The sequence below is a fragment of the Pongo abelii genome, chromosome 10 (genome assembly GCF_028885655.2).
Source record: "Pongo abelii isolate AG06213 chromosome 10, NHGRI_mPonAbe1-v2.0_pri, whole genome shotgun sequence".
In the NCBI taxonomy this organism is placed as follows: Eukaryota; Metazoa; Chordata; class Mammalia; order Primates; family Hominidae; genus Pongo; species Pongo abelii.
Genome location: NC_071995.2, coordinates 130,029,970 through 130,054,215, shown reverse-complemented (window position 1 = coordinate 130,054,215; position 24,246 = coordinate 130,029,970). Strand labels below are relative to the sequence as shown.

The following is a 24,246-nucleotide window of genomic DNA, read 5'->3' as shown; positions in this document are numbered from 1 at the left end:
TTCTGTTGGCCAATCCTGATTGTACCCTAAGACCACAGGCTTATCCTGATGGGTTCCTAAGAGCTTCTGCCAGAACCAGCTCCCTTTTTCCTCCCGCACATGGAGCAGGCAGCCCTCTGTTGTTCTCTTCCACCAACTGGCTTACAAGCCCACGTCACTCCACTGCTGGGTCACTTCAGAGAGTCTCAGCTCTTTGCCTTCTGTGAGGTCTAAGACTTCTTAAGGCCCCAGAGAATCCCCCACTCCATGCAAAGGGCAGGGAAAGGTGGCATCTAGGTCTGCAGGTCTGCTTCGCTGAACAAAGGTGGCACAACTGTTTGCTGTCAAGCACCTGATGAAGGGCACAGCCTGCAGCGGACAAGAGTCCTGGTCTGCCCACACCAGGCTGTCAGCTTGGCCAAGGCCTGTAAGCCCTGTGCCCCAATTCCTTTATCTGTAGGCTGAGAGGATGACAGGCTGGTTAGAGGGTGAGATGGCTTCGCAGATGCAAGCCCTTGTCACGGTGCCTCACGCGTAGCTGGTGCTAGGCAGTGTGAGTGGGTGGCGGCAGCGGCAGCTTTACCCGAGGCTTGCATGCAGCACAGAAACCAGCTCATGCACGTCACGATCTCTGCTTGCCCCGAAAAACCACAGCCCTGGTTGTCTGGGGAGATGGGTTCTGAAATTTGAGTTGAAAAAGCTAGCAGAAGGTGCCACCCAGTGACATCCAAGGAGGCAGGGGAAGGACAGCGCAGGAACACAGAGCTGCGTCCACTCACCGTGCCTGGCTCGAGGCGGAAGCTAATGAGCAGCAGGACCTGGGCCACCAGCACGGCGAAGGACAGGTTGGCGTGGATGTGGTAGCGCTGGTTCCGGATGGTGCTCACGGAGCTGAGGACAGAGGCAGGGTGTGAGGCCCGGGCCCTGCGCCGACCCAGTCCCCCAGGCTGGGCTCCCTGGCCCCACGAAGTCTCTGTATCCATTCCTCCAAGAGCAGCCAGAGGGGTTGCTGTCACTCCCTGCTGTGGACCATCAATGGCTCCCTATTGCTCTTGGATCTGACCCCAGCTCCTTCCACGCCCACCCAGCCCTACACAGTCTGACCCTGGGCCACGGCTCTGCTCTGACTCAGTTCTTTTCTTTCCCAGCTCATGTTACTGCTTCTCAAAGCCCCAGCTTATTCCAGCTGTGGGGCCTTTGCATAGCTGTTCCCACGCAGTAAACCCTCTCCCAGGTCCCTGCATGGCGGCCCGAATGTCTCCCTCAGTGTAAGCTTCCTGGCCACTGCTGGGACCCAGTTGCACCCCTCCCTGTCTGCCCTGCTGCCTCGGGGCGTGATCACAGTGAATATGTTTGTTCTCGCTTTTGTTTACTTGGTTATTGTCCAGCCCCCATCCAAGCATGTTCTCATCTCTCTTGGGCACAGTCGGACTCTCAAAGCTGACCACACGCCTGTGCTGAGGAACGTGGGAGCCAGAATGAATGAATGAGCACAGGGCTGAGGTGTCCCCAGGCCCATGGCCATCCCCTTTTGCCTGGCTCGGGTTCCACCAGAATTCCTGTGCCTGGGCTGGGGGCCTTTCCAGACCTTTCCAGTTTAGCTAAGCCTGGTGCTTTTACCTCTACAGCCCCTCCCCTCTCCCATGTCTCTTCCATCTTGAGATCTGGGGTGCAGGCAGGGGCCGAGGGGCTGTTGGGTGGATTAGAAAAGGGGACTCACGACAGCACGGCAAAGGTGACCAGTGTGGCCACCAGGCAGAGCACGGAGAGAGAGCAGCCCACGTAGCTGATAGACGACAGCGCCACCTGGTGTCCGCGTGCAAGCTGCAGGGAGCAGAGCAGAGGCGTCAGCAGTGGGCCCAGACACCCCATCGGAGCCTGAAGCTGCAGAGGGCCCAGGTGGGTGCACAGCTGGTCCCCTGTGAGTGTGGTGCTGACCACCAAGCCCTGCCTCCCAGCCCAAATGTCTGTTGCTACCACCGACAGAGGCCGGTGCTGGGGTTGCAGCCCTGGTTCTGTGTGTGCATGTCCGGTGCTCTGAGGTGCCCTACAGAACACTCAGGCTCCCTCAGCCACAGTCTCCAGACTGCGACTGCCTGGCCCGGGCAGGCACTGAGCCTCCTGATTACACTGCAATACACAGGGCTGCAGACTAACAGTCAGCCCCGGAGCCAGATCTCCTGGGTTCAAGTCCCAGCTGGGCCATGTCCTGGCTGATGATCTGGGCCACGTGACACTCGGCTGTGAAATGAAAATAATGACCCCTCTCCCCTCCCACAGTGGCCGCAAGGACTCCATGAATTTACAAACATAAAGTGCTGGAGCAGCTAGGGAAGAGCTGGCTACCACCCCGGCCTGAGGCCACGCCCCTCCCAGTGCCCGCACAAAGCAGTGCTAGGGAAGAGCTGGCTACCGCCCCTGCCTGAGGCCACAACCCTCCCAGTGCCCGCACCATGGCTGCCGCCTGCACACTGTGGGCCTCAGGAAAGCTCTCTAAATGGACACGGTGGTGATCACCAGCATCCGTGTCTGCTGGGTCCCACCTCCTTGTGGGAATGAGGCAGAACAGAACACACCTGGGGATTAAGCGGCTGCAGGGCCACAGAGGATAGAACCGAAGCCGCAGTTCACCGACCGCACAATCCAGACGGCGCCCCCTCGGTTCTGAAGTTGGGGCCTCAAGCTCAGACACATGTGACCCTGGGCTCCAGAAGGCTCCGGGCTCCTAAGCCACAGGCCTGGAAGGGCAGCCTCCCAGCTGCTCACGTGCAGGAGGGCGCCACGTGCTTCCTCCTGTGGTCCATGGCTCTTGTCAGAGGCCCAGCTGAAGCCTGAAGCCTGCATCATGCTGTCCCTGTCCGGCACTGAGACCCCAGACCCACGTCCCCCCATCCTCCGAGACCCCTGCCTCCAGCTTCCTCCTGTGGCATGGGGGTAGGGGGCGTCTAAATGCCTTCTCCCCTGATCACCAGGACAAAGGAACAAAAGGAGGCCACACTGAGTGTGTAAGGAGCTGTTGGCAATGAGGGAGGAGACGCCGCAGGCCCAGGGGTCCCCAGCTCAGGGTGAGGCTGGCAGTGCGCTGGACCACGGGGAGCAACCTGGGGCCAGGGGGTCATGGGAAGCCCGAACACTCAGCGAGCACCGCCTTCAACTGTGATTCACAGCAGAGTGGGCTCACGCCTGAGAGGCTACAGACGTGCTAGATTCCTGGGTGCGTGGGGCTGGGGTAGGGGCAGCCTGGACCCCACAGCCTGTGCCTCCCACTTTAGCAGGAGCTCATTTTCACCCTGCAGGCCCTCTCTGAGATCCAGTGCTTGCGGAAGGCAGGGCCTTGGCCTGGCCCCCTTCAGGAGTGAAACAGCTGTTGCCATGACACCAGGAGCATGTCCCCTGGAGGGGCCCTTTTGTGCTCTCGGGCTCAGGGACAAGGCAGAGAGGCTGAGGGCTGGGCAGAGCCACCTGTGCTGAACGCCGGCTCAGGCCTCAGCAGGCAAGGACCTGTGCACAAGTTCCAATTTCCCAGGGGCTGGACTTCCCTCTCCACGGATGTCGTGGCTATCACGAGAAAGGTGGGCACTGCGTGGCCAGGACCAGGGAGACGGAAGAATCCCCCTTCCAGGTTCATGATGCCCCAGGGAGAGAGGAGGGGCAGTCACAGGGGAGCCCATCAGTGTCCCTGAGGATAAGAGGGAACTTTGAAGAAACGGGGCCCCCTGTCCCCTCGGGAGAATGGCTGCGGTTTCTTGTGCTTGTTTCTGGTTATTGCAGAATCATCCAGTTAGGGGTGGGAGAGCCCCACTATTCCTTCTCCCATGGATAAACCTTTTTCCTCCAACTCCTGGGCCTGGCCTCCCATATTTGAGAAGACCTTCAGGCTGTTGACCTCTGCCCCCTGGGAATCACAGCCACGCCCGTGGGCTTCCCTGCAGCAGGTGCCACAATGTCCCTGGGTGTGTGCCTCCATCTCAGCTTCCCCTGACCCTCAGGGGCTCTCCTGCACTGGGCTTGAGGAACTCAAAGTGGAGACTTTGGTGAACTCACACTGATTCTGCCCAGAGCCCACCCCCTATCCCTGCCTGGCAACACCCAGGGCACCTGGGACACTGTGGGCGAACAGGGGCCTCCCGGGGGCCGAGGCTGCCCAGTGCTGCCCATCTCTGCTCCACCAGCTGGGAGCTGAGGTCACAGGCGTCTTCTGCCAGCAGAAGGGGACTTGTGGGAGGGGTAGGCACCCATCAGTCACCTGCCGAGTATGTTTGGCAAAACAAGTTCCTCAACAGGCGGGTGCTGCCAGTGCATTCCCACCGCAGCATTCTCGGCAATGGAAACAAATGTCTCCACTTGCAGATGGATGGGCCAAGAGCTACTCCCATTAATCGCATAGCCGCGGTGGGTGAAGGGAACTCAATTTCTAGGCCACATTCCCCAGGCTAAGTGTGTGACACTCCAGTTTCCGCATGACATTATTAGTAAATCGTCCATGAAATGATGTTTCTGGTTTCAGATAAGTTTGGGAAAAGCTCCATTCTCTGCACCCCTTAAAAGACTTTTTGGATGAATATAAAGCCACTTAAGAGTTCTGAGGATTCTGCAGGTAAAATAAAACCCCCCTGTTCAGCTATGTTCAACTTGGCATTTCTTAAACTCTTTGGAGGAGGAAGGGAAGAGACCCAATGACAGCAACAGAGGTGTGGTTTAAGAAGTGCTGTTTTAGAGGAAGTGAGATTTTTCAGAAACTAAGAATAAAACCAAATACAGGACACACTGACATTATACTGGATATGCAATCTTTCTTTGCTGTCTCCTAAGACAACTGAAGTCTTGTCTCTCACACTGATCTCTGCCTAGAGATGGAAGTAAGGGTCAGTTACAAGAGTTTTGGGCCTCAGCAGAGGGAACAGTTCTTGGAAACGAACGTCCAGCTCTTCAGCAGTCACCAAACTGAATTCAGTTAAAAACCAATGGAGGCCAGGCACAGTGGCTCATGCCTGTAATCCCAGCACTTTGGGAGGCCGAGGCGGGCAGATCACCTGAGGTCAGGAGTTTGAGACCAGCCTGGCCAACATGCTGAAACCCCATCTCTACTAAAAATACAAAAATTAGCCAGACATGGTGGCCGACACCTGTAATCCCAGCTACTCAGGAGGCTGAGGCAGGAGAATCGCTTGAACCTGGGAGGTGAAGGTTGCAGTGAGCCGAAATCATGCCACTGCACTCCAGCCTGGGTGACAGAGCCAGACTCCGTCTCAAAAAAAAAAAAAAAAAGAAAGAAAGAAAAGAAAAGAAAAATCAATGGAAACACTGCTAGTAAAGGAAGGAAAGCAGTGGTGTCTAAAAGCCTGCCTGGCCCACTGCCCTGGGAAGCCCCCCAAGAGATGCACCCCACACAGGTCTCCACCCCACAAGGCCCTGGCTTCTCCCCACCCCTGATCATCTATGCTCTACCCAAGTCATCTCATGTCCCACCAGAGGGATGCACATCACTCTCAGACACCATGGCTGCATTTCATGGGGCATTGTCTCTCCCCCAGGGACATGGGAAGCCCTGAGGATGCAGTCCACTTAGGGAAGTTTTTCCTACCTCATCTCGCAGCTCTAAGAATAGCAGTGAGCACTACTGGGCACAATGGTAACCAGAGGTATTTGCTGAAGGCGTCAGGGGAGAAAGAGCCCTCACATCTACCCATCTGACTCTGCCACTGATTCAACAGAGAGATTTCCTAAATCTACATCACTGATTAATATCTTTTCAATTGAGAAAATAAAGCTTTAGCTCATCTATTTGCAAATGCAGTGAGGTTCCAGTGGGCTGACATGAGAGTTCGCTGCACATTGGGCTGCAGTTGGTCAGCCAACTCTCTAAAACATCTTAATCTCCATTCTTGGCCACCCATTCTACTGGGAGTTTCTGACAAATGGGAGTCTAGCCCTAGCCCCAGACCCACACCTACCACTTATGCCTTAAGCCTTCTAACCATATTATCAATCAACCTTATCACCAACCAACCACGCCATCAACCAACCCATTATCAATCAACCCACCATCAACCAACCCATCATCAATCAACCTTACCATTAACCAAGCCTACCATCAACCAACCTTACATTCAAATAATGCACCACCAGCTAATCTGACTATAAACCAACTCCACCATCAACCAACTCCACCATCAGCCAACCCATCACCAACCAATCAACCAACTCTACCATCAATCAACCTAGCCATCAACCAAACCGACCATGAACCAACCTTACCATCAACCAACCCATCATCAACCAACTCCACCATCAACTGACCTTACCATCAACCAACTCCACCATCAACTGACCTTACCATCAACCATCCCATCATCAACCAACTCCACCATCAACTGACCTTACCATCAACAAACCCATCATCAACCAACTCCACCATCAACCAACCTGACCATCAACCAAACCGACTATGAACCAACCTTACCATCAACCAACCCATCATCAACCAATCTACCAGCCAATTCCACCATCAGCCAAACCCACCATCAACCAACCTTACTTTCAAGTAGTCTACTATCAACCAACTCTACCATCAACTGACGCATCATCAACCAAACTCATCATAAACTGACCTTCAACCAACCCACTATCAACTAACCTAACCATTAACCAACCCATTAACCAAATGCATCATAAACCAACCTATCAACCTGATTATCAATCAAACCCATCGTCAACCAACCCATCATCAACTAACTTTACCTTCAGCCAATCCTACCCTCAACCAACCTACTGTCAACCAACCCTATCTTCAACTAACCTTACCACCAGCAAACCTTACCATCAACCAACCCCACCATGAACCAACCCCACCATCAATCAAGTCTCTTTATCATGTACTTTTATCAAATTCACCCAAAGCCAGCATCATGCCAGGCGCAATGGGGAACACTAAAAAGAAAGACATATGGCTCTTCCCTTGAACAGAGCTAATAGCCTGACCAGGCAGCCTTGAAATGATTGTAAGAAACATAAGGCCAGATATATTGGAGGGTCACATTGTACATGGGGCTTCAGTTATAAGGTGAGCCCATAGGTAAAAATGATAGATGATCAAAATGACCTTTGAAAACTCCTGAGATCCCCCATAAACTGGAGTCTCCACGGCTTCTGCACGTAACGTCATACATTCTTCTTCCACACAATGGTCTGAATAATGAGGCCGACTTCAGGAGGGATCAAGAAGAAACGGCATGCACACGTCAGGGTCTGCAAACCTCGCTGCTTCAACACAGCTTTCAAGCCCACAGAGTAGACTGAGGCGGAAGGTGACAATCTAGGTGATCCTGATAGTGGCTCACTGCCTTCTCTTTACTACAGGGACTTTCTAGTTGTAACACACATTCAGCCATGGATTTGTCATTGTATTACTTAACCCTGCAACCTGTGTTAAACGTTAACTCCACCACGACCTGCACACAGCCTTAGGAAATTGGAAGGGAGGGAGGGTGATCTGAGGGAGGGGGAGATAAATACTGAGTGGGCGTTAGGAGGGAGAGGGCTTCACACAGGCCTCAGTTCTTGGGCAGGAACCTGACAGACAGGACAGGAGACAGCCTTCTAGACCAGAGTGATGTGAGCTCTGACGGTAAGTTCCATGAAGACAGGTCGACTGTCTTGTTTAATTCTGAATCCCTGGGGCCCGACAGAGGATCTGGCAAACTCTAGACATCATGGAGAATCACAGAAGAGTGGCTAGAAATGACAGAAATGAGGCACTTGCTGGTTGAAGGCATCGAATCCTCAGAGCAAGCCCGTGAGTGGACAGCGTGGTTTCCCTTTACAGATGAGGACGCTGAGGCAGCCGCAGTAAGTGATTGCCCACCACCACACAGCTGGTGAGAGGCAGGGCTGGGGCTGACCCTTGATGGCCCCTGCTTCAGCAGCAAGCTTGTATTCAGCACCTACTGTGTGCCAGGCATGGAAGTCTCATTGCAGTGGGGAAGCGGGTAATGAACAAAGACGTGGATGTGTAAACATGAATAAATACCTAAGGCTGCCAGTGTCGTGTTGATGAGGCTGTGATGGAAACACACAGGGGCGGTGGCGGAGGTGACTGCAGAGGGACAGAGGGATGGTGGCCCTCACACAGCCATGATCTGAGAAAGGCCCTGACCCAGGCCCTTCCCTCTCCCTTGGAGCACCCACCTCCGAGTCCTGCTGGCTTCTCACCACTGGCCATCTGTCCCAGTCCTCTTTCTGACAGATTTCTAGAGCCTCCGCCTTGATCTCTTCAGCCTCGTGGGCTTCCCTGGTCTCCCCACAGCACCAGCCCCATCCTCTACCAAGTCCCTCCTGGCTTGGGCTCCACTGTACACTGGAGCCTCCTCCCTCGCGCCTCACCCCCTCCACGGCGCCTGAGTCTCAGACTCAAACCCCCATTCCCCCACCATGGCTTCTGAGGCTCCGCAGGCTCCAGCCCAGCCCGTGCCTCTGACCTGCCTCCATCCACCCTCTCCCTTCATCATGGGAAAGCAAGAACCTCCCCGCTCGGGACTGGACATGGGGAGCTGGTTATGAAGGTGAGGGAAGCCCTGAAAAAGCAGAGAAGGCAGTGAGGCAGCCCAGACAGCGGCCACCGCGGGAGGACAGCGGGAGAGGGGACAGCAGCAGAGCCAGGCCAGGCCACCAGCAGAAGCTGGAACCAGACCAGCCTGCCCAGGTGAGGCTGGCGCGGGGGTGCAGGGAAGGGTCTGCATGCAGGGGCTAGAGCCACAGGGGGATGCCCATGCCAGCAGGAGCCCAGCCAGGAGGCTGGTCCCTTCGCCCACGCCAGCAGCACCATCTCTCCTTGGTTGGATTTGGCAGGAAGCCAAGCGTAGAGCAGAGAGCAGGGGGAGCAGAGGATGGGTTCCCGGGTACAAGAGCAGGAACCCCGGGCTAGGTCCACACTCCACCCCCACACCAGCCCTTGAACCAACCATCTGCTCCCTCACCTTTGACGCCCACCCTGTCCTGGCCAGGCTGGCTCCTCCCTGTCTCTGGTCTCTCAGCGGCTGGCATCCAGGCTCTCACCGGGCCTGTCTCCCCTCAGGGCAGCCCTCAGCCCCTAGCTGGGCTGCACTTCTGCTCTCGGCTCCTGGACAGCACAAGCAACCAGGTACTGGCGGATGTGTGACTCCAGGCATCCCTGGTTTGGCGGCTGTCCCTGGCCATAGGCAGCCATAGCACGTGCCAGCAGCATGCAGCCAGCCTCCCCCTGGGCTGGGTCCAGTTGCTGGCACACTTCACGTCCACTGATGGAAATGAGCCAACAGCCCGGGGACAGGTGGAAATGAGTTGCTTGGCCGCTTGAGGGGTGCTGCGGGATGGGAGAGGACTGGCCACGGGCAGGAGATCTTCCCCGATGACCCAGCTGGGCTGCTGTGTGTTTGAATAGATGCTGGGACTGGCCTGCCTTGGGCCACTGTGACCTAGTTGAAAGTGTCAGCTGAGGGGACCATCGCCCCCTTGTTTTCCAGACCAGGAACTCTGGGGGCTCCTGCTGCCTCCCCTGGCCGCACAGCTTGTGCATCAGTCTGGGGCCAGCTGGGAAAAGAGAAACCACTCCAGCCTTTCAAAGAGTGGAACATTTGACTCCGGGAATTATTAACCCTCAGGAGGGGAGAGAAAGGGGGACCTCACAGGGGTAGTGAGGTGGCCCAGGAATGAGCCACACCACAAATCCCCCAGTGGAAGCCAGATCCATAGACTGTCCAGCAGGGCTGCAGCCACAGCAGAGGTGCGGCTGCTGCCCAAAAAGCCACCTGTAGCAGCGAGAGAAGAGCTGCTGGGCCTCCCCCCCCATCGCCTGCCCCAAATGACAGAGTTGCTGGGCCTCCCCCCCTCCCATCACCTGCCTCAAGTGACAGACCTGGGACTCAGCACAGTGGTCGGCCCTGGGAGGCAGAGCCGGGCAGCAGGAGGCAGGTGGACCTCAGAGCAGAACCCAGGACCCAACATGACTGGGAACTCAGGGCCCAGTCCCCACTGTGCCCCAGACGATGGCCACTTTAAACAGCTGTGGCGATGTAAACCTGGACCGGCAGTGCCCCACAGGAACCCATCCTCACAGATGGAGGCGGGATGTAAAACTGGACCGGCAGTGCCCCACGGGAACCCATCCTCACAGATGGAGGCGGGATGTAAAACTGGACCGGCAGTGCCTCACGGGAACCCATCCTCACAGATGGAGGCGGGATGTAAAACTGGACCGGCAGTGCCCCACGGGAACCCATCCTCACAGATGGAGGCGGGATGTAAAAGTGGACCAGCAGTGCCCCACGGGAACCCATCCTCACAGATGGAGGCGGGATGTAAAACTGGACCGGCAGTGCCTCACGGGAACCCATCCTCACAGATGGAGGTGGGATGTAAACCTGGACCAGCAGTGCCTCACGGGAACCCATCCTCACAGATGGAGGCGGGATGTAAACCTGGACCGGCAGTGCCCCACGGGAACCCATCCTCACAGATGGAGGCGGGATGTGTGCACAGGATGCTGGTCATTTGCTGCGGCCAAAGACCGCCATGACTTCAGTGTCCACCCTCGGGAGAGCTACGCAGTGGTTAACACGGGAGATGTGGCTCTGTGTACCCCGAGAAGGAGCAACCTCCAAGATACGTGGATACATTTTTTAAAGTGTGCCATCTTGCCAGGCATGGTGGTGCACACCTCTAGTCCCAGCTGCTTGGGAGGCTGAGGTAGGAGGATCTCTGGAGCCCAGGAGGTCAAGGCTGCAGTGAGCCGAGGTGGCGCCACTGACTCCAGCCAGGATCATAGCGTGCAACCTTGTCTCTAAAACAAATAAATAGTAAATAAAAGTACAGGGAGCAGTTTTTATACTTCACTACCCTTTGTTTAAAGTAAGGTTTGCATCCATTGAGGTACAGAAAATTTAAAAAACAAACAAAAAATGAACAAAGAGCAAAGCGGGGCCCCAGGCTCAGCAACTGCATCTGGAATGACAGAAAAGCAAGCGCGTGTCTAGGCCGCTGCTCTGGGCAGGGCCGGGAGGCAGGAACGGTGGCCGTGACCCTAAGCCGCTGCTCTGGGAAGGGCCAGGAGGCAGGAATGGTGGCTGTGACCATCAGTTTCCACACTCTGCCTTCTGTGTTCTTGCATTTTCCCACATGCGTGTATCATCTTTACAAACAATTCAACCTACAGAACCCCTCTATCTCCTGACACCCCAGCTTCCTGTATGTCCCAGAAAGAACCCTCGAGCTCCTGTCCCCACTCCTAACATGGGGGCCGGCAGCTTCTCAAAGACGGCCCCCACATCCCCACTCTAATTTCCCAGATTCAACACACTCATAACAAAAAATACGTGTGGACTAGAAACCCGGCCTGCTTCAGACGTCAAGCCCTGACCACAGCCTTGCAGCCCACAGCTGCCCCGCCAAAGTGACTTGATCCCTCGGCCGGGCTATGCGTCCATCTGCCCCGGGAGCGTCCAGTCTGGCCCCCGACCATGTTCCCAGTCCTGGCCACCCAGCCCACCCTCAGCCCCACAGAGTAAGACCCCAATTCTGGGGGTAGCCCCGAAAGAAGATCCCCCGAGACGGGACCACCCCAGAGGCTGCTGCAGCTCCCTCTGCAGAGTGGCTCAAGCCCAGCACAGCTCCAGAGCAGACACTTCTTCAGGAGAATTAGGGAATAAATGAAGCAACATATGCTTCTCCTCTAAAAGGAGCAGCCTGGGTCTGGTTGGAGGAGGCAAGGACAATTGAATTTGTCAAGAGAGGCAGGGATGGAACCCTCAGAACCTTGAACCTACGTCTCCCTGCCCCCAGGACTGGGAGGTGCCCAGGCAGGGCTGGGGCTGAGCTGACAGCAAAGCTGAGTCCTGGCAGCTCCTGGCTGCTACTCCACCCCAAAGTGCAGGTTTTCACCTCTTAGTCCCATTTCCCAATGTCCCAGGTGGCCAGCAGCCTGAGAGTCGGGGGCACTGAAGGGAGAGATGGGGATGGCAGGTGTCAGCCCTGTTCCCAGGGCTCACTCAGCTCTCCACTCGGAGAGGCACAGGCCACAGGGTACAGGGGAGGGCCCTGGGGGCCTAGAGGGGGTGTCTCGAGGGAGACTGGAGGGACATGGGAGGGGTGGGTAGGGCGGGAGACGGGAGGGGGTGGAAGGATGCATGCCCCTGCGCCTCCCCTGGGTGAGCTCCCAGCTCCCATCCCCAGCCCAGCTCTCAGCAGCCCAGGACAGGGCTCGGGAAAACTCACCCATGAGGCGGGGTGTGAACAGCGCGCACCCGTGCACCTGGAGGGCTTGCTGGTGGAATGGTAAGGAGCTCATGCAGAAGGACCCAGCGGGCTTTGCCCACCACCCTCTCCTTCTGGAAGAACTGCACAGGCTGGGAAATCAGAAGGGATGGTGACAATTTTCTGGGTCTCTAAGAGGATGGTACTGAGGATGCATGCCCTCCCCACTCGGCCGGAAGATACTGGTGAACCATGGCATTGCTTGGGAAGTGGTGGGGGGGTGCTGAACAAACCAACTTCCTTGTTACCGAGGCTGGGTGCTCAGCGCTGGGTGTTGAGGCTGGGTGCTTGGGCCTGAGCTGTGCCTGCTTCTGCCTTCTCTGATCACCACCACAGCTCCACAAGGAAAGGGTCCCACCCATGTCGCAGCAGGGAAACTGAGACTCAGAGCAGGCACCTGCCCAAGGCCACTCGGCACATCACTGGGAGGGACCTGTGTGTCCAGCTGGCTGGGAGGCAGACGGGCCACTACTAACCCCAGCTGCATGCAGGAGGTGTTATTCGGAGGTGGTCTGGCTAACATTCACACAGAGACCCCATGGAGGGAGCCTGTTTCTGACTTGAGCTGTACATGCTGCAGCTGCCGGCACTGCTGTTGGCACAGTCCCGCCTGTGACACACCCTCGGGACTGCAAAATATAGCTCAGAGTGGTTCTCACAGCTCCCAGCAACACCGTGTAATTCAGGCCCCTGCCACTGCCCGCCCTGTGCCCTTCCCTGGAGCCACAGCCCGTCTGAGGGGCTCAAGGCTGCACCTGGCTGGGTAACCGCGGGGCGCGGGGCCTAGAACCGTGGGTCTGGGCGGAGGCCGCACTGCCGTTCCTGCCTCAGGAAGGTGTGGTGTGCCCCCATGGTGCCCTTCCTTTCCCACCCGTAGCTAGATTTAGAAATGCCCAGAAAAGCCTGCAGTTGGTTTCAGGACACGGACTCCTCTGACTCAGAAACCACAGCCTCAAATGTCTCCTGAGAGGCAGGGCATCAGCTCAGGAGGCCAGCGGGGGCCTGCAGACATAACCACCAGGTGGGACTGTGCTGCCAAAATGAGCATCCTCCCTCCCACAGTTCTAACCCAAGTCCTTCTCCGTGGATATGTCACTTTCCCGCCCAGACAAGAGCAGGAAGCATTTCACTGTCTCCTAAAAGAAGAGCGATGCGAACATAATGAGGAGGGGCAGCTGCTTGTGGTACGGGGAGGCCACGGGGACCGGGGGGCCCTGGGGACCTCGCCCTGAGTGCAGGGGTGGCAGCCACTCGCCTCCAGCATCATTTCCAGCCAGAGGGGGAAGCCCAGCGTGGCCACATCTTCCTCTTCTTATTTAAAAAAAAAAAAAAAGAAATCCCAAATTTTAGATAAAATATCTGTGTTTTGGAATATTGACAACCAATTTTTAAAAATTAAGCCTCTGTGGGCTAGAAGAAGCCCAGTCACTGGCCAGAGTCAGCCTTCAGACCACGGTTCATGACCGTCCCATTGAAGTGCTTTTTCCCTGTGACCACCAGACCCCAGGAGGGGGTGCTCGGGGACTGGCATTCCCAGGTGCTCCTGTACTGGCACAGGGCTCCTGCACCCCGCAGGTCAGAGCCACCCCAAGGCAGGTGCCCATGCCTGGGACACTTCCCACGCCTGAAGCCTGGGAAGTGGCCACCTGGGAGGCAGCGGCCACCTGCAGGAAGAAAGAGCGCACCGTGGCGGGCCCTGGGACTCCTCCCAGCCTCCCACACACTCCTCGACCACTGCCCTTCCTCGATGGGTGCAGCCTTGGCAGGACTGTCTATCAATATCAAGGGCTCTCCCCCCTTAGACAACCAGACCCTCTCCCTGGCCTGCACACCGTGAGTGGAGAACACAAGTGCCAGGAGTAGGTGCAGCTGAATTTTCCCTAAGGACGGGCCCAAATGCCTTCCACGGCACCAGTCCCCATGCCCAGCACCTTCACTGGGTGTGTGGCTTCAGCAAGAAATGCTGGGTGGTCCCTGGCTGAGCCAGCCCACACCTGCATCCACCCCTGTGTTAACCTCAGGTCCTCGCTCCCTCGTACCCTGCCAGCCAGTCCTTAGGGAGGACAGAAAGTTGAGCTTCCACCTACCTGCGGCAGTACAGACCAGTTGTGCTGGCATGACTGGGATCCACCGACTAAACCAGCATGCATGTGGCATTCTGGCCTCCAAGGAGAACACATCTCTTTCCCTAAGTTCCTCTGCCCTTGTGGAACAGACTCGCTCCTCCGTACCCTCATTCACACAGCAAACACGGGCATGGGCGTGTCTCAGCGCCTGGGCATCCGGAAGGCGCGGTGAACGTGAAACACCACCCCTGGGTAGCAGGCCTCAGAAACACCTCTTCCAGCTGGCTGACTTTATTCATTGGATCATATCACACAATTCCACACAAATACACACCTGGGTCAGAGCCCACAGGCTGGTGTTTACAGTCCTTTCTCTCCCCAGCTCCTGCCACTGCCTCACCTGTGTGGCTCCCTCCTGCCTCCGCCCACTAACAACCTTGAATGCACGGCCGTGCCTTTCTGATAATCACATACCAAGATATAATGTTGCATATTTAAACACATATACAGAAACACACCCACGCATAGGGGTGTGTTTTGGATTTTGGCGTGGCTTTACAAAAATGGGATATGTATCACCCTAGTCTACGTCTTGTCCTTTTCATACAATGTTACCTTGGAAATCCCTGCAAATGCACTGGCATCGTGACAACCCCATTCTTTCACAGTTACACCGCGTTCCCTGACTTCATCATTCCTCTTTTAGTATAGAGATGAATAATCTCCCTTAGCGTGGATGTATTAGAATTTTTGCAATCATTAGTGTTATGTTTATTTATGCTTCCGTTATTTCTACTATAAATAATATAAACATTCTGATTTTATAATTTTTTATGTCATCTTACTTGCTGATTCTTTTAATTCTCTGACATAGATTCTCATGGGTGTACTGAGAAGTTACAGGGTCTGTTCTGGATGAATTCTCTATCTGTTCCAATGGCCTACTTTTCTAGGATAATTTTATCCAATTAAAAGAAAAACTTGCCTTCTCTGGGTTCTTACTGGATCTGGGGTTGCTAATTTCAAAGGTGCAGAAAGCACGCCTGGGGAATGGAGCAGTTGGGGTGGTGAAGGGTGGGTCTGGATGCAAATCTGCTGGACAGCCCAGGGGTTCGTTCCCCTGCTTGAACTGCACTCAGTAGGAGAAGTTAGAAGCACCCAGAGATGACGCCATGTTTCTGTGACTCACATGTAAAGCAAAGCTATCCATTCTTGCCCACGGCTGGAGGAGGAATAAATTGGTACACGGTTCCCAGAGTGCAATGCGGCAATGTCTTTCAAAATCAAAATGCCTGTGCCCTTTGCCCAAAGATTCACCTGCCAGGAATGTATTCTAAAGAAGCATGTGCAGGGTCATGCACTCCGGAACCACTGGAAGTTGCCAGACGCTGGAAACCATCTCAGCGTCCATCAGCAGATGCCTTGACATGGCCCCTCAGGGCCTGGGCCCTAATCACCACATTGACAGCAGCATGCAAAGACAGAGTGTCGTTTTGGGGTCTCCCTCCCCTGGACAGCAGCCCTGGAGCCCACCCCAGCTAGGTCCAGTTCACTCAGGTGAACCCTGTTGTCTGATGGGCTTTCCACAAAAAGGGCACTGCCCACTTAGGAGGAAGAGGGCTTCCTGAAACCACCACCAAGGAGGAGGCCGGGTATAGAGAAAAGCCAGGGGAAAACCTCGGAGAGAGAAGGGACACGATGAGGACGTGAGCTCCTGAGCAGACAGCCTGCACCAGGAACCCAAAGACCAGCAGTGCAAGCCCAGGGCCCTGTGAAAGACATGCCTCCAGGTCCCAGAAATAAGGTCACTGGTGCTATTTTTATTAATTCTCTAAGTGTGCTGCAAATTTGGTTTCTACTTATGATATCAGCCTTAACTTTTTTTAACGTTGACGAGAGTGTTCATTTTTAGCATGGATAATTTCAAACTATTTTCAAATCAACCTTTTCTGGCAATGAATAGATGTGATTTGCTCCCATGAAGACACCCACAGACTGTCGAAATCCAGTGTCACCGAGAGGGAACAGTGACGGATTGAGACCCATAAGTCGTCTCTGTTCCAGGTTTTTTACTCGCTGGACCAGGCCCTTCCCTTCCTTCCTCTACCACAAACACACAACACACACAAACACAGTTTTCAGCTGAAAGTGTAACTCCCCCTCTCTCTAGCCATGCCAAGAAGGAAGCCACACTGGGCTTTAGTTCTCAGCCTATAGAGGATCCAGAGGAGGAGGCTCTGCTCCCAGGCATCTGGTGCTCCAGAGCATGGACACAGCCCCAACATTCGAGATTTGGCTCAAGGCTGGGCTCTGCCCCCTGATGTGACCTCAGGGAATCACCTATGACTCTTGTCTGTGATGGCCACATGACACCACCTCATTCGTGTGGTGTGGACTGAAGGAGAGGGCAGGCCTGAATGCAAGCCCCAGTGAGGCAGGGAGCACCCACAGGCAGGGAGCCCCCATAGGCAGGGAGCACCTTCCAGGCAGGGAGCACTCACTGGCCGGGAGCATCCACAGGCAGGGAACACTCAGGTAGGGAGCACTCACTGGCTGGGAGCACCTACAGGCAGGGAGCACACACTGGCAGGCAGCAACCATCAGGTAGGGAGCACCCACAGGCAGGGAGCACACACTGGCAGGCAGCACCCATCAGGTAGGGAGCACCCATCAAGTAGGGAGCACTCACTGGCCAGGAGCACTACCAGGCAGTGAGCACCCACCGGCAGGGAGCACTTGCAGCGAGTATCCAACAGTTAGGAGCATCTACAGGCAGGTAGCATCTGAAATGGTGCCTGTTACTGTTTTCCCCTTACTCCCAGGTGGTCGGCTGTGTGAAGGCCGCAATCACCAGCCAGCATTCAATAAATGGCTCCCGGCAGCCAGTGGGGCCAGTGCCCACTCTGCAGAGCTGTGCATGAAGGAAGATGTTCCCCGTTCCCTGAAGGCAATGCCTGTGTCCAGAAGCCCCGCCCACTGGCCCTTGGTCTGGGCTCCTTTTTAAGCCATGGTCTGTTTCTTCGGTCTCTGAATCTTCCAGGTTCTCTCTCCACTCACTTCCAGGCTGAAGACCTGTCTCTCCAATTCCCCCTTCAGCTCCTGGGACAAGGGAAGTTTTTCACATGCCAATGAGCATGTATTTGGGGCCAGACTATCCGTCCTCAGATTTGGTAACAATTGCTGCAGCCATCTCCCAGGACATGAACAGAAATGCGAGCTGATGTTTGCAGACTGGGCACCTGTGCCTGGGTCTGTTCAGAGGGTGGTCTGGGACCGGTGGGGCCTCATTCCACCCGGGCCTTGTCGGAAACGAGGATGCCAGGCCCCACCCCAGACCCACTGAATGTGGGGTCTGCATCTTCACAAGACCCCGGGTGGCTGGTCAGCACACAGATGACCTCTCACATATGGCTCAGAGGTAATAACACGACACCTCTAACAGTCAGATTTCATGGGAGAAAGAGATCGCCGGCTTTCTTAGTCAAAGATGGGGCAACCCTGGTCATCTGCAGTGGCACTCCTGCCCCTCCACCCCCGCCACACCAGCAGGGTGCCGGTTCTTGAGTCACCGCAGCAGCCTCCGCCACCTCTCCTGCTCCCTGCCTCCTGCCCCTCACGACCCCTGGGCCTGGAGCCCCTGCCTCAGCCCTGGCGTCTCCCTGAGGACCACCCCTGGCTGCCCCCTCCTTGCCCTCTATCCCCGCCCTGTCCTCTGCTTGGACTGTCCTTGCTCAGGGCCAGGAGGCTCCATCCTCTCCACCCTGAGATGTAGAATCCACCGCCACCTTCTCAGGCAGGCCCTCCTGGGCTTCCGTCTTTAAAAGAGCACCGGCATCACCAGCACTGTGTTTTAGCACCTAATTATCCCCAAGTCGTCCTACGTGACCTCCCGCATGGCCCTTACGGGGCAGGACGTGGTGTGCACTGACTTGCTGTGTCTCTGTGAGCGCCACAGCATCCTCACTGCCAGGTCCCCATGGCCCGGGTGCTACCTCAACAGCCCAGGCTCTACCGGTAATTCAATAACATGCTGGTGAACAACGGGGGACCACCAGCAAGTGCCCCCTCTCTCTGGGGCTCAGTTTCTCTGCTGGTAAGACGAGCAGCCACAGCACCGTGCAGACCGCCCATCTCCAGGAACGAACAGGTGCTCTCCGTGGGGGCAGCTCTGCGCCTTCTCCCCTGGGCTGCTCCCTACGACACCACGAGGGAAGCCTGAAGGGAGCCCTGTGGGCCGGGCCCTGGCAGGAGGGGATAGGAGAAACAGAGCCCGTGGGAGGAGACAGAAGGCATCACGGCCGTCCACGGAGGACGGTGCTCCTCAGACTGAGGCCTGGTCCATGGCAAGAAATTTAAACCCAGGAACTGTTTCTACGTTCACCACACTCTGGTGTGGGTTTCATTTATTCTGTTTAATTTTCTTTAAATTGCCGCCAATGATCCAGGTCATGGCTCTCCCCAGTCGCGAACGGCCCACCTCCACATGGAGGCCCCGGGGTCTGCAGGCCAGGAGAAGAGGGGCCCCTGGGGAGGCATGGGGGGGCGTGGGGACTGGGAAGGGGCAGTTACTGGCTGGGCAGCTGTTCTCGGGGTACCACTCCTTAAGGAACATCCCCTCAGGATTGTCTGGCGGGTCACACCTGCCTGCACAACATTTACCAGTGAAGGGTGCAGGCAGTGGGTGGGCTTGGGTCCCACCAGCCTCACGACAGAGCCGCCCCTTCAGAACCTCTCAAACCCCACGGCCCTGAGCCAGAAAGCCCCGGCACGCAAGGGCTTGGCGGTTCCACCTGCTGCACGGCCGGCCCTTCTTGGGGGACCCCGACAACGTGGAAGCTACTGAGGAGGCTGCCGGTCCCCTGTCACCTGACACTTCATCTCATGCAGCGCCAAGGGCTCCTGGGTCCAGGCTCCAAAGCACATAGGTCTAGGATGCTAGGTGTGTGTCTGTGCATGAGGGACCCGAGGGTGAGTGGTGCCCCCTCCTATCCACTTCAGATATGTCTCAGAGCTTGGGCCACAAAGTGAAGCCCCATCTCTACAGAAAACTAATACATGCACACAAAAAAGCTGGTGCAGTGGCTCACACCTGTAATCCCAGCACTTCGTAGGCTAAGGTGGGAGGATTGCTTGAAGGCAGGAGTTCAAGACCAGCCTGAGGAACATGGTGAGAACCCATTGCTACGAAAAAATTTAAAATTAGCCAGGCGTTGTGGCATGTGCCTATAGTCCCAGCTACCTGGGAGGCTGAGCTGGGAGGACAGCCTGAGCCCAGGAGTTCAAGGCTGTAGGGAGCCATGATCGAACCACTGCACTCCAGACTGGGCAACAGGGTGAGACCCTGTCTCTAAAAATTAATTTATTTAATTTAATAAAAATAAAATATGGCTTGGACATCTCTCTGCAGTCTCCATAAGTAATTCACAGTGTGACATCAAGCATGCATTTTGTGAAAAGAAAGGGCCTTCTCTTTGGAAACAGGAATAGCTGTTTCCCTCCGGCGTCTTCTGCAGAGTGAGGCTCATATGCGCTCATGTGAGCAGCAGCCCGTCGGCCAGTGAGGCCGGGATCACGTTGGCTGCTGGTGTCACATGTCTCTTTTGCCCTGTGAGGGGCTGCAGCTCAGGAGCATCTGCCATTTTGTTTTCCATGGAATTTAAAGATGAGGTTATCTCCATCTGCCCCAGCAGCATTACAAGTCACTTCCAAACACCAGGGCCCTGTCTCCATTGATCTGAGAGTAACTGCGGTCCACCAGGCCTCTGCACACAGAACCCCATGGCTCAGGTTTGCTGGTGGTTTCTGTTGGGGAGTGAGGGGTGCCTGGGCTGAGCACTGGACCTATGACTGTGTCGCGGTGAACTCGTGTCCTTCCCACAGCAACCCTGGGAGGCTGCATTCCTGGGCCCTCTTTCTGGAATAGGAAAAGTCTCCCAGGATGGGAGAAGGCGAAGCCGGGATTCTGCCTCCGTTACACCTTGAAGAGTTCTGTCTCCTGGTCAACAGGACAGTGGAAGCCCAACCCATTCAACCCCCCCAAAACCCACACAAAACCACTCAGGACATGCGGGGCAGCATCACCCTCTGGCCCAGTGCAGACGCTACGGATGCTGGTGGATTCAGGTAGATTTCGCCTGTCCACGGCCTTGATAAACATGACCACAGAGGCAGGCAGTGACCCAGGCAGGGACGGGTGTTCAAGCCCTGGCGACAAAGTGCCTGCTGGGAACCACCTGAGCTTGGTGCCCCTTCCCGGGAGCTGCTGTGATCAGAGACATCCTGACTCTTCCCAAAACCACCCTGAAGAGCCCTAGACTGGGGACGAGCCTCCAGAAGTGAGTGGCCAAGATGAGCACATGAGGCTCTAAAAGACCAGGGCCCCGCACAGAAGATGAGCCTCGTGACAAATCTGTCCGGGAGACACTGGAGGCGTCACTGCTTCCCTGTCTGACTTACCCTCCAGCCTGGCCCTCTCTCAGCCCCCAAGATGCCCAATGCCAGCCACAGGTTACAGCCCAGCATCCAACAGATCGCCAGTTCCCAACACATCTGCCAAACCCAGCCGGGCTCGGAGCAGCCACATCTATGCTGTCCAAACCAGCCCTTCTGTGAGCCCAGCCGACAGACGTGAGTGTGGGTGTGCAGTACGTAGTGTCAGCAGCAACACCTCCTTCCACTCCTGGTTTCCACCTACATGCGAGTCTACTCGCCCCACCCCAGACCCAGGGTAGCTTAGACAAAGCTGCTCTCGGGCACAGCTCTCCAAAGCCTTCCTATGCATCTAGAATGAAACTCATGCTCCTCCCTGAGGCCTGGATGCTGGAGCTGAGCCTGCTCCTCCCTGCCTCCCGCCTCCCCAGGGCCTTGGAGCTCAGAGTGCTCCATCCACAACCATGCCAAGCCCCTTCCTGCCCCTTGTCCTGTGCACTTGCTGTTTCCTGGCCTAGAACATTCTCTCCCCAGGCCTTCAAGACATCAGCTTCCTCTGGCCATTCAGACACCACGTCCTGGAGATGCCTCTCCTCACCGCTCCGTGAACACAGCCCCGTTCCCTGCGGTCATCTTCTACTGGGCTTTCTCTTCCACTTTCTTCCTCCACTGATTCAAAGTGACTAATTTATCTGCTGGTTTGTTTATTATCTGTCTTTCCCACTAGAACACAAACTCCTCAAGAGCAGGATTGTGTTGTTTTTCTTGTTTACAGCGGAGCCCCCAGCTACCGGCTCACAGTAGGCGCCCAGTGAGAATCTGCCAGAGGGATGGATGCAGGGACGAGGGGTCCCTCCTTGGACTCCCCCCAGGTGCAGTCTGGGTGTTGCTGTGGGAAGCACACCACACTGGACTCGGCTTACACAATCACGGGCTCCTCGGATATTTGCTGGCACCCAATACACGCAGGGCCCTGGACTACAGAAGCCAAGAGAATGGATTCCGTTTGTAAACACGGGCCCCATGGAATAATGTGCCCAGGGCCCGTGGGCACTGGAGGGCAAAGCATGCCCCCACCCCCACCTGCAGCCTCATGGCACATCCCCCAGGTCCCGGGACCCCTGAGGCCTGGCTCTTACCTCCAGTGGGACCACCTGCATGAGGATGGCAAAGTTGGTGAGGTGAGTGCAGCGGCAGATGGAGTAGGTGAGGTTTCCTCTCGTGAGCGCACAGCCCTGGTTCGACCAGACCCCTTCTCCGGAGCTGAGGACACAGGAGAAAGGATCAGAGGAGGTAGCGCCACACCCTTGGCAGGCAGGGGACTGAGAGCAGCACACCCCATGACACACGGCCCCGTGAACTCATGGTGGTGCCCACGCCTGCCACGCCAGGAATGCACACCCAGACCGTGGTGTGGGGGTTGGGAGGAGAGATTCTGGCCATCAGCCTGGCGAGAGCTGGAGAGCGTCTGCTGCTGGTCAGGCCACAGGAAGCAAGGCCCTCCCTCTGGGACAGGGAAGGGGGAGCTGCTTCGGCACAATCACCCTGAAAAGCACCTGGACAAGGCCTAGCACAAAATGAAATGCACACGGCCCACAGCCCTGCGCCTAGAGAACGGGCAGCAGCACACACCAGGGACCATATTCAAGCCCAGTCACTGAATCATGAGTGACAGTAACTTAAACGCCCATCGGGGGAAATGGGTGAGTGCAGTGTGGAAGACAGAAATATGATAAAAGACCTTGCGTCGGTTATAAAGAACATCCTTGACCAATGTGTACTGATAAGGATGAAACACCAAAACACAACGTACAGTGACTAACGACGACGCAAGGCCCGTGGAGCCAACAGCACCACACACTTCCCACGAACACAGCTATGACCGACACAGAGACTACAGAGAAAACGCTCACACAGAAACTCCCCACAGTGTTACCGCCAGAGACAGACTGGCGAGATCAGGATGAGACGTAAAGGTCTAAGGAGACCCTTGCTTTTTTATAATGTTTTACTTTTTACGTGAATAATGTGTGGATCTATTACTTGCATAACTTTGTAAAATATAAACCTAGACAAAAATGACTGGAAGCAAACGTGCTCTCAATTAACTGTGGTTAATCCTGTTGGTGTGAATATTGGTGAATATCATTTTCTTCTCTACATTTCTCTATATTTTCTTTTTTGTTTGTTTGTTTGCTTTGAGACAGGGTCTCAATCTGTTTCCCAGGCTGGAGTACAGTGGTGCGATCATAGCTCACTGCAGTCTTGACCTCCTGCACTCACGCGATCCTCCCACCTCAGCCTCCCAAGTAGCTGGAACTACAGGTGCATGCCACCGTGCCCAATTAATATTTTTCTTTTTATTTTTGTAAAGATATAGTCTTGCTATGTTGCTCTGGCTGGTCTCAAACTCCTGGGCTAAAACAACCTTCCTGCCTCAGCCTCCCAAAGTACTAGGATTACAGGCGTGATCCACTGTACCCCATCTTCTATATTTTCAAATTAAAAAAAAAAAAAAGATGTAAATGGTTCTTCCCTGAAGTTGGAACCTCAAGTTATCAGTAAAGACAAATCCTTACTTCAGCCAAAGGCAATGGCCCTTGGGGGAAAGCATTCATAAAGGCGAATAAATTAAAAGGCTCTAGTTTGTATTTGCTTTGTATTCACTTTCAACTGTGGTGTCAGCATGGATGTGGCAGATGAGAACTGTGGCTGTCCGATGGCATGACCGATGAAGACCCCAGCTTGCACCTCTCTGGCCAAGTCTACCAGATGGAGCACGCACCAGCAGCCTCGGGCAATGGTAACCCTGCGTTAGCCCTGGGCAATGCGGAGCCCGAGGGAGGGGCTGGGATGGTCTTTCAGACATGACCCAGGAGTGGCTCTGAGTTTGAGGACGGAGACTCAGACAGCAGCTCAGTGGTGATTTTCATGATTAATGATCTGCTCTTCTATGGGAGGGAGACAGCATTTAGCAGAGAGCAGAGGACAAAGCGAGAGCCACTCAGACGTACCAATTGAGAGGAGCAAAACCCCATTAATAACTTCAGAATTGATAGGACTTAAAGACGGGGTCACGTCCTCCTCCTCTACCTCCCCACCCCTTTTGATCTAATTTTCCCAGGACCTTGGAGGGAGTTAGAAAACACCAGCTGTTGTGTTATATATTGCGCCTTTGTCTGTCAATTGGCTGCATGAGTACCATACTTCAATTTGAAGGGGGGCCTGAACATTAACAGGCATTGGATTAGGTGAACATAGCCATAGGTATGAGCTGCCCCTTCTGCTTACACAAAGGGTAAGCTAAACAATATGAAAGTCACATTGCTCAGATGGAGCCGAAAAGGTGTGACGATGACCTAGTTAGCCAGAGGAGTAGAGCCTTAAGTGGCATCAATGAACATCTACTTCCCGGGGACTCAGCGAAAACAAAGAGGCAGGCTTGCAGCTTGTGCATAAATAAATCTGCTATGGAAGCCAGATGAAG

The 24,246-nt window shown here is 55.3% G+C and overlaps 1 protein-coding gene across 2 annotated transcripts in view; it reads right to left on the bottom strand.

Annotated features, from left to right (window-relative positions):
* The window catches only part of ADGRD1 (adhesion G protein-coupled receptor D1), a 185,927-nt gene that overhangs the window by 34,183 nt on the left and 127,498 nt on the right, over positions 1-24,246 (bottom strand). For both annotated transcript variants that reach the window (XM_024256382.2, XM_024256383.2), the window contains 3 exons: positions 21,899-22,022; positions 1,700-1,803; positions 759-870 (listed from right to left, as the gene is read on the bottom strand). In XM_024256382.2, the coding sequence (XP_024112150.2) occupies positions 759-870; positions 1,700-1,803; positions 21,899-22,022 (340 nt within the window). The remainder of the gene's footprint in view (positions 1-758; positions 871-1,699; positions 1,804-21,898; positions 22,023-24,246) is intronic.